At 46.6% G+C, this 9,971-nt stretch overlaps 4 protein-coding genes across 4 annotated transcripts; 2 read left to right on the forward strand and 2 right to left on the reverse strand.

Annotated features, from left to right (window-relative positions):
- Positions 1-2,583: 2,583 nt before the first annotated feature.
- M421DRAFT_74035 (uncharacterized protein) lies at positions 2,584-3,111 on the forward strand (the record flags this gene model as incomplete). The annotated part of the gene is made up of 1 exon (XM_033597002.1): positions 2,584-3,111. The coding sequence occupies one exon, from the start codon at positions 2,584-2,586 to the stop codon at positions 3,109-3,111; it is 528 nt and encodes a 175-aa protein (XP_033444170.1).
- A 29-nt stretch (positions 3,112-3,140) lies between these two features.
- On the reverse strand, positions 3,141-4,321 carry M421DRAFT_425251 (nucleolar protein NOP52 variant). The gene is made up of 3 exons (XM_033594019.1): positions 4,239-4,321; positions 4,077-4,184; positions 3,141-3,974 (listed from the first exon to the last, which is right to left on the reverse strand). The coding sequence occupies exons 1-3, from the start codon at positions 4,279-4,281 to the stop codon at positions 3,397-3,399; spliced, it is 729 nt and encodes a 242-aa protein (XP_033444171.1). The 5' UTR covers positions 4,282-4,321; the 3' UTR covers positions 3,141-3,396.
- Positions 4,322-4,817: 496 nt separating this feature from the next.
- Positions 4,818-7,261, forward strand: M421DRAFT_425252 (SET domain-containing protein). The gene is made up of 6 exons (XM_033594020.1): positions 4,818-4,978; positions 5,099-5,168; positions 5,227-5,262; positions 5,335-5,462; positions 5,511-5,760; positions 5,807-7,261. The coding sequence occupies exons 2-6, from the start codon at positions 5,106-5,108 to the stop codon at positions 6,878-6,880; spliced, it is 1,551 nt and encodes a 516-aa protein (XP_033444172.1). The 5' UTR covers positions 4,818-4,978; positions 5,099-5,105; the 3' UTR covers positions 6,881-7,261.
- Positions 7,256-8,483, reverse strand: M421DRAFT_74007 (uncharacterized protein; the record flags this gene model as incomplete). Its single annotated transcript, XM_033596998.1, has 2 exons — positions 7,256-7,954; positions 8,001-8,483. 2 exons carry the CDS (start codon positions 8,481-8,483, stop codon positions 7,256-7,258), a joined length of 1,182 nt encoding a protein of 393 aa, XP_033444173.1.
- Between the last annotated feature and the right edge of the window lie 1,488 nt (positions 8,484-9,971).

Here is a 9,971-nt window from a genome sequence, read left to right on the forward strand (position 1 = left end):
AGAACATTTCTAGTTACTAAAAATAGAGAACAGCATATCTTAAGAACAAGAGGAGATACAGGCTTCGTAAGCACACCATTCTAATCCTCTCTTCTTAGAGATTACAATAGCAATGCTTAGGTAAGCATAGCGCTATACCTAAGAGGGAAATACGCTAGAGAAAGATTATAAGAACAAAGTCTTATAACTTTACAACTACCTCTAACAAGCTAAGAGAAGCCTGCTTGCGCAGTAATAGGCAACTAAGTAAAAGACTTGCGTACAAGCTTTAACTAAGATCTAAACTTGTAGGTATTGCTTAGAGTTTTTAACTGCTACAGCATCTCTAGGAGGAGGGGTTCTAGTAGGGTACGCAGGCACACTTTAAGGCAATCTAACATAACCTGCATATTAAGAGGGACTAGCCCTACTACCTTAAAGGCCTTATAACAGTTCTCTGCTATAAATATATTAAAAAACATATTCTTAAAGGTAGGGAGAAAGCCTTCTTTATTAATATAGAAGATATACTTATATGCTAAGTCTTATATGTGCTAAGAGTACTTGTACTTTAATAGCAAGAAGTAGACTATATTAAGCAGCTAGAGGAAATATAATAAGTAAGGTAGTATACAGAGGGTAAGGATTATGTTTTTAAGGTAGTAGTCCTTAAAATCCTAGCTAAGGTGGCTCTTATGGCTGTCTAAAATAAGCAGCCTGTACACCCCCACCTAGCTTGCCTTTGTATGCGCGTTAAAGTGCTTCAGCCACTTAAGGCCAAGCGCGTTGTTCGTCTAGCCGCTCTTGGAGACAGAGAGCTTCCAATTGCGTGGTATATCTGCCTCCTTATACTAGGCAGAGATGTGAACGCGTCCTTTGTAGATAATAAAAGGCAGGGTACAAGATCTAGCAGCGCAGACGCTCTAGATAACTGTTACCTACTTGCAATTACCTAGCTAAACAAGCTAAGGTTAATTACGTCTCTCTACGCCTATAATAACCTTTATTAAGCTAATAACACCTATCTAGAAGCTAGTCTTATTAAAGTTATACATATTGTAGTTGTGTACGCTGTATTTAGCTTTTATGTCCTCTACTAGCTTAAACCACGCGCTAATTGTCTCTAGATCCTCCTGCAGCATCCTCTGCCTATCTTTAGCTTGATTAAAGGCTATCTTGAGCTCAGCTGAACGCGTTACGAAGTGCTCAGCCTAGTGCTTGCCAACAGGCTGCCCACCGCGTACACCCAACAGTTTGTTGGCCATATCTGCCACCTTGCACAGCTAGGGCGCGAATCCTTGCGAATTAAGGTTAAGAATATATTGTACAATTATTTGCTCTTTAGTGCGCATAAGCTTATATCATGCGTTGCGTCTATTGTTAATATAGAGTCTGCCTCTATACCTAGCACTTAAGGTTATATGCAGTATGTTAAATGCCTAAGCAGCGCTTTAGAGGCTTTTAAATTTATATAATTAGAATGTAGAAAGGGCAAGATTAATTCTACTCTCTTGTTTAGATAATTGTATATCTTGTTAGTGTAACAGAGTAGGCGCCCTGCCCTCGAAATCAATACTACGTGACTTCTCTGCCTATACCAAAAGGTAAGCACAAGAATACTTAAGCAAGTATTCGTTGCGTAGTATAATATATATAGACAATAATAGTGCTAGCCAGCTAGCTTTGCCTCTAGCTGCTATGAGCGCTATGCCACGTGTCGTTTTCGTGCATAGTCGTTACAGTTAGCAAGGCATTACGTGTTAATATTAATAGTTGTAGTCTTGGCAAGAAATGGCCCAGGTGCTGGGTTGGCCTAGGTGCTGGGGGTTTACGTTATATCTAGTTAAAAGATAATATTGCAAAGGCAATTAGAGACCTAATAATAAGGTATGTTTAACACTCTAGCAGTGCTGCAGATACTGCGAAATTAGCTAGCATAGAATGCCTAGATAGTAATAATAACTCTACCTTCTGTAGTAGTATTCTGAAGTTGTTGTTATTAAGGCATATTGTGTTAGGGTAAAAGGCGGTTGTGCTAAGAGAAAGTGGCTGGTTTGGTGATATGGCTGGCTTGGTGATAATCTACGTTATCTATGGAGCCCTTATTGGAATAATTGGAAACTTTTCGTCTCTCTGGTGTAGATTTATACAAATTGAAAGCCTGGTTCGGTTCGTGATGCACTGAACCATGTTTCCGCCACGAAGCGGTCTCTGCGTTATTTAATCCGTTGAGAAGAGGCCCAAGGAGAAATACTTCGTACACCAGCGAAATCATTCGGTCTGGCGCCAATTGCTAACGCGCCAGGCCGACGCGCAGGCAAAGCTTTTCAACCTCGCGCATCAGATGAAATTGGTATTTGTAGTAGTAACGCACATCTGAGCTCGACATCAATGAAATCGATCCATCTGCTGGCGCGAAGTTTCTCGGAGAAGTAGCAAACATCTTCCGCACTTGGTTTGTCTGTGGTTGACGTCACTGTGACCACTCACACCTCATTACGAATACACGCGACAATGACCTTCGCAATGTATCCACATACTATTCCTACTTCTCATCGTGAATCTTTTCCTACCGTGCCTAGAACCAGTCGATCAACAATCAAGATGTCAGCCTCGAAGTCCCCTGCCGCAAACCCGAATATCATGCCAGACCCCATAAATGATGGCTCGATAATCCGCAAAGCGTTCTTGGCCGAAGCATTCGCAAACCTCTTCACCATACCGCTCATAACAAACACATCATGGGTGCTCTCCCTAATCCTCAACCATCCCTCCGACATCAACCCATCCTCCATTCTCTTCGCGCGTCTCTTCGGTGGTCTAGTAATCAGTGGCCTAACATCCGCTCTACTTGCCGGCTACATGAACGCGCGCAATGGAATTGAGAGCAGACGACCCACGTATCTGTTGCTGGGCATTGGTGAGGCGTTACTAATTCCCATCTTGGTGAGTGAGATGCTGAAGGATGGCGGACGGGCGGCGGCGGTCAGTAAGAAGGTTGCAGGCGTTAGTATTGGGATGCTTCTTCCGTCGCTGCTTTGGGGGATTTATGTGATGGGTTTCAGACCGGATCTGCTTGGCAGGTACACGGAGAAGGTGGGTGACGGTAGCGGTGGTTGTAAGTCTCACTGATCATCCTTAAAGACCAGTTGCTCATGGTGGTATAGATGGCTCTATTAGCTCACGTGACGAGTAGACTGTTGTAGGACATGTTGAGAGAATTATCCTTCTCGGCATGTAGATGGGAGATGTGGTAAGGTATCCTTGAGGTCTTGAGGTATGTAAACAGCGTATCGTACTCCCGACCACATTTCTAACTCTTCAAACCTTTGGAACCTCTATTTTGATATGCAACCGCCATAACGCCGCGCTAAAACAAATGCGAAGTCCCTGTGTCCTGCTCTTATGAATGAACGCCTAGTCGTCGAATCCACCCCAGCCGTCATCCTCCTCGTCCTCTTCCGGCCTGGCCATAGGCTCATCTTCTTGCCCTCTCCATTTGCGAAGTGTCTCGTCCATTAGAGCCTCCTTTGCCGCTTCCCTGACGACTTTCAGGGCGCCCTTCTTGGCCAAATTTTCAATGGGTGAAACCAACATCTCCAGGACTTCCTGTTTCTTCTGATCCTCCCAATCAGAGTTGACCTTTTCAAGCTCATCGACCCAGACATCGAGTACGTGGTATCGCAGGCCGTTCGGGATCTTCATATCGGTGGGATTGAGCGGTGTCTCCTCTATGATCTTGTTGTACTCTGTCAGAACTGAGGGCTTCCATTTCTTCGCGGCAAGATATTGAAATGATGCATTCATGTATTGACGGATGAGGTAGAGGTATTTATCGAGGCGTAGAGCTTCAATGTTCGTCCACTCGCGGGACATCGTGAGGAAGAATGCGCGGATGAAGGGGAGTGCGACGCCTGAGCGGAGGGTTGGGAATATAGAGGCAAAATCGCGCGAGAGCTTCTGTTGTAGAGCAGGCTTGTCTTGCATCCATAGGCCTAGGCGCTGATTAGGACGGGTCCTCTGCGGTGAGAATGGGTGACAGGCGCATCACAATTATTGCGACGTCTGACGTAAGAGGCATGACGGATGAGACGTACAGTAGAATAAGCCTTTCCAAAGCTTTAGAAGGTCAAGCTCGGGAATCTCTGAGCGTCCTCCGAGGTAAGTTCGTAGAGAATCAAGCGCATTATCGCGGATTTCCTTGTCTGTCGCTTGGTGTTAGATCTTATGAGTCGCAATAAGGACATACGAGAGCTTACCGCTCGAGGCGAGGTTCTTGATGAAGGGACTGTCAGTGGCCATGGTGAGCAACATAGCTTTTGGAGGATATCATGCGTGACGCTTTCATTCGGCGGGGGGGATTTTTTTCTGGCAGGCGCGACTTAATCGATGAGCTAGCGCCACGCTAGTCCAGAACCATTGGGCCAGCCCGGCGACACCTGATGCCTTCGACATGATCGTCCATGTCCATGTGCTTTTAGAGAGCTTAAGTAGTTAAGTAAAATAAAATTGCGATTTAGAACTATGTATGCATAAGACGCGCCCAAGACAGAACAGCGTAATTTCTCGTTTCGTTACAACAGTCTTGCAACATGCAGTACTAAGTCAAGTTAATGCTCAAGCTTTCATCTCGCAACTACATTAGCCAAACTAGCGTCTTAGATGCTCCCATAAGGTTCCTAAGCTACTGGCTAGTAAACAAAAGTCCCAGGATTCTTGTGCTGCACCTAGGTGGTGTGTCACTAGATTAGTGCAATTCGGAGCTTGCTTACCTAAGCTAGATTTTATCACGCTAGCAGCCCCGCTCCTTGCGATTGTTTACCTAGAGCTGCGCGCAAGCCATGCCGCCGCAGCAACGCTCTACGTAACACAACCACCTAAGTTTCTTTAAAAAGCTACTAGGTCTTCTAGCATAGACGTCTAGATTCTCTAGCTTGCTTTTAGCAGATTGTTAATACTAGAATCTGCACTCTTCTAAGAACTTCACCGCGCTGGCAACGTAAGTGAGCTTCGCTCTTTGTTCCCTGTACTTACATGGCGACAATGCTTCCTAGTATCATGTTTCGACGCTGCTTGGATTCTTACTAAATTTATGCTACAGTGTGCTAATCTCATGCAGTGCAGTAATGTCTACTATGGTAGTAGTACCGAGCAGCAGCCGGCATACACGTCAAGTAGTCGTTAGCAAGGTAAGTGGGTTTTTAACACGCGTTTCTACGTGTTAAGCTTCACTAACATGCATTCTAGATTCATTCTGTCATCTGCAACCGCGTCAAGGACGGCGTACGTACCTCACTCACCTCCTAGCAACAGGTGGCCCGTGCACGCATACTGACACCGCCTTCTACTTCGTAGGACGAGCAGTGCCTCGTACGATGGCACACTGGAACGAATACCTCGAATCCTCCTATAAGCTGGCACTTGGTCAACGAGTTACGTAACTGCCTCGAATATGTCCAAGACTACCTGGAGCAGCGAGAGAAGTAAGTCACCTGATCTTAAGGCGTATTAGTGGGCTAACAGCAAGTTAGGTTTAAGAAGATCTTCGCGCAGAACCGGATACCATCTAGGAAGCGCAAGAGCCCCGAGACAGATTCAGCTATCGACAGCCGCTCTTCATCATTCGATCGGCGATTGAAGCAGAAGCAGGATGGCCGAACACCCTCGGTTTCGAGATCATCTTCAGTGTCATCTAGCGTGGCAGCACCAACGACTTCCTCTCCAGAAGTATACAATGGTATCATGGAAACTGATGAGCATGGCTTCGTGTTCTGTCGATCCGTAAGTTTAATCGGTCCCGCAAACTTGATGTCACTAATAGTAGCAGGCATCTGGTTCAGATGTTGTTTCTGTCTTCATCACAGACTTCCCTACCTTGGAAATGAGACAGGCTGCCTACGAGTCGGAAGTAAGGACTGCTGCTATGCTTATACGTGCCAGATACGTACGAAAGCTAGAACAAGTCCCTGGGCCGCCAATCGAACTGCTGAACACTATTGACGACTCCACGCCGTCTCTGCGCTTCCGCTATATCCCTCACCATGTTCTAGGCGAGGGCGTATATCAGTACGCGGTGGAAACTGCAACAGGATGTCAGCAATGCTCTCCGCGGATGGGCCGCGATATTGGATGCGAGTACACCAAAAAGTGCGACTGTCTGGAATACGCTGCCGTCAATGAGGGTGTTCTGACAGACGAAGAGAAGAAGCGCTACAAGCGGTGTCAAGCTGAAGGTATACCAACACTAGGCCTACCTAAGAGGTTCCCTTATTTTGCCGAAGGGACAAAGATCCAGAGAAGTGGAACTCTGATCCCTTGGTACCTCAACTCTCGTCATCCAATCTACGAGTGCAACGACAACTGTCGCTGTGGACCCAACTGCCGCAACAAGAATGTGCAATTTGGTCGCAGGGTCGAGCTTCAGATCTTCAAGACTCAGAGTGGTAGGGGATGGGGCTTACGTTGCAAGCAGAAGCTGTATCAAGGGCAGTTCATCGACACCTATCGCGGGGAAGTCATTACAGAAGAGGAGGCTTCGCGCCGTGAGGGCACGTCTTCCAAAGCGAAAGCCTCGTACCTATACTCCCTCGACAAGTTTGCTGAATCTGAAGAGCTGGATCACGATCCCTACGTCGTCGATGGAGAGTTCAAAGGAGGTCCCTCAAAGTTCATGAACCACTCTTGCAATCCAAATTGCCGCCAGTACACAGTTAGCTTCAACAAGCACGACCCCTATGTTTACGACATTGCTTTCTTTGCCTGCAAAGACATCCCGGCTGAGACGGAGCTGACATTTGATTACCTCGACAAGGAAGAAGGAGGAGCGATAAAGGATCCAGGAGAAGACGCAACTCCCTGCCTATGCGGCTCTGCGAAGTGCCGTAAATGGCTGTGGACATGAGCGAGACTCAGGCACATCACGTGGTATCGGCAGGCACTCACAACGAGCCACTATGTGTGAGTTCTGGTCCGGATAAGCCCTGATCGTGATATCAGTCAACATCTCATCTTCATGCGGGGCGTATTTGGGGGAGGGTACATGCCGATTTGAGTAATTCACCGGCACCGTTGTCTTACACACTTATGCATCAGCGAAGAAGCAAGCGTTCGCATCACTTTTTTCCAGCGTTAGCAGTCAAGCTTCTGCTCCACATCACAAATGTCAACAGGACCAAACCCATGTTTTCGATGTATATCAGTGACTGACAAATCTCGCTTCAATGCGGGCGGGAAGGGCCATGGCCCTCTTCTAAAGCAGTGTCCAACTCTAGCATTTTCAACACCACCCGTACTTCTCATTGCTGATCCAATCGACATGATCTGCAGTCGCTCCTTCGTGCTCAGGATACCACAGCAGGCTCGCAATACTCTCGGTATGCCTGTCTGTCACCTTTGTGCTCTTATCCAGTATCTGGGCACCAGCTAGCGCTGACGGTGCAGGGTTCCAGATCTCCAAGCACTCAGTTTTCCATTCCTCCGCTTCACGCTGTGCAAATGCTAATAAAGCTGCGACAGCTGTATCATCTCCCTCGGTAACTTGCCTGGTACCAAGAACATCGTCTTCGACGACGAGGCGCAGGATGTGCATTGTGTTGCCTTTCACAACAGACACATCTTCGTTGTACCAGACACGCGTCCAATAGCACCACACACGTTTGCCAGCCTCGTCGCCTACTATCGCGCCCTTGATCTGTGGAATCTTCCCGTGGGCCTCCTGGCTAACAAATTCCTCGCGTGCGTGGTGCCATTGAATGGTCTCGACATCTGGAATGAGCGCCACCGCAGTCTTGCTGCCCTTCGATCGTGACTCCAAGCTCTTCCTTACGAGATCCTCATCAAGCTTGCAGAGCTCCGGAAGGTCCTTCGAATACAGTGGCCGGGCAGTGGGCAGGTCGGCTGTTGGTGTAGAAGAGCTTGCTGGTAGGGCTATATGAGATGAAGGAAACGGCATCCAACCAAGTCTAGCGTAGTAATTCTGGTCTTGTTACTGATTTGTCTATTCGCATACGGGGTAAATATACCTTACCGATATCGGAATACAATATTGTGAATAAGCATTCCGTGTCGTCTACTTGATGCGTCTGCAATGCCTTCCCTAGTTCCTTCATCAGTCGTTGAGCGTACCCCTTTCCGCGTAAGTGCTGGCCACAGAATACACTTCCGACACCATGTGATACCATCTCTTGTAATTTGCCGTCTCGCCAAACAAGTGCCTTCTTGCGGTAGGTTTCGCAACTGGCTAGCGGAAGACGAGTCCCTGAGTTTGGATCCATAGGATTGTTGGACAGTGCTGTGTCAATTAGAATCCAGTATGTGATGCCTCCTTCTCTCGTCAAAGCTTGCTGCGACAGAGTGATCTCACGCTGGAGGTAGGCAGATGTTGAGAGGGCGCCGCGCCATTCGGCACCATTGAGTTTGGATTGGATCAATTGCTCATCTTCGGTAGGGTGGACGAGGGCCAGAGTAGGCGAATCAGCCATTGGGAGGTTCAAGTTCGCGCTCATTTGTCTGTAATGGGACGCTGCTTGTTCGATGTTGAACATGATGTGAAGTCTGTTGACGGAGCTTTTCAATTGTCGCTCTTTTTGTCAAGCGCAGGGCGCACCAAAATTGTGCGGCTGATGGCAATGAAGAAGGCACAACATATATGTCAGTACGTTCTACACTGACTTGTAATCGATAACACTCAGATAAAGAAAACTCAGGAAGGCCGGGTGAGTACGAGGCGAGGCCGTCAGACGTGGTATATTGGGGGGTTTTGCCCCACGTTTTACCGTGTCTCACCGCCCCGCGCACGTCCCCAACCTAACATGTCAATGCGCGGATTCAGTCAATGCGCCGAACCACCCCAACGCGCACCTGCAAAAATGAGGCTGTAGAGTCACCCACAATAGCTATTATCACGAAATATTTTGGAGGAGTGCTGTATAGGCCTATTCGACAATGTCATTGTTCACATCTCTGTTAACGTACTCTATCACCGAGCCGGTCATATCACCGAACTGGTCAAAATCTCTTGGCGCGCCCAACTTATGTTGCGGCAACTTGAATTACTTGCTATAAAACAGTGACCTAGTGTAACGTAGATTATCACCAAGCTAGCCATATCACTAAACTAGCCATTTTCTCTTAGCACAACTAACACAAGTTACTATAACTATAACTACTTGCTATTAAACAGTAACCTAGCATACTAAGTGCTTATATTAGATTTAGAAGATATTTCTACACCCTCCTAGCATATTTATCTGTTGTGTCTAGTCTTACTACAGTTCCTATAGCGCTAAACAATTAATTAAGCTCCTAGTTAACTACCTCTACCCTAAGTCTTCTTAGATAGCTGAGCTGCTACAGACGCATTAGCAGCTACCTACAATACTGCTAGGCTATACTTAAGTGTGCTACTATACTAAATACACTTTCTCCTATGCAATTTTCTCTTAGTTATTATTACTAATTACTCTTTGAGCTCTTACACACAGGCCTTAATAAGGATATTTTTATATAACGTACTCCACAAGCGAGCTGGCCACCCAAGCGAGCTGGCCACTTTTGCCAAGACCACACCAATACTGCACCTACTTTGCAACATTACAGCACATAACTATAATATATTATACTACAAAGAATACTAAACTAGTCTGTAGTACTCTGTGTATCTTTACTGCATGTTCGCGCGTTGTGCCCTGTCTTGCTACATGTGCCACAGCGCCTTAGAGACTAAGTGCTCCTATTAACACGCGACCTCTTCTTTACCTTCTTCCTATTACTACAGGCCTTAAACTCCTTTAGAGTAGTTAGCTGCACTCCCTTAGCAAAGACTAGAGTCCCCTCTTGCTATAATTGCTTCCTTTTGTGTGATTTACAACGTGTAGCAGCCTTGTTAGCTGCCTGTAGGTAGGCTGGCGGATGGGTAGGGTATGCTTTTTTACGTTTTGGCTTATAGCTTCTTAACTAGCAGAGATACGCTTACATAATCTATTATTTAATAG

The sequence above is a fragment of the Didymella exigua genome, assembly GCF_010094145.1.
Source record: "Didymella exigua CBS 183.55 unplaced genomic scaffold M421scaffold_44, whole genome shotgun sequence".
In the NCBI taxonomy this organism is placed as follows: Eukaryota; Fungi; Ascomycota; class Dothideomycetes; order Pleosporales; family Didymellaceae; genus Didymella; species Didymella exigua.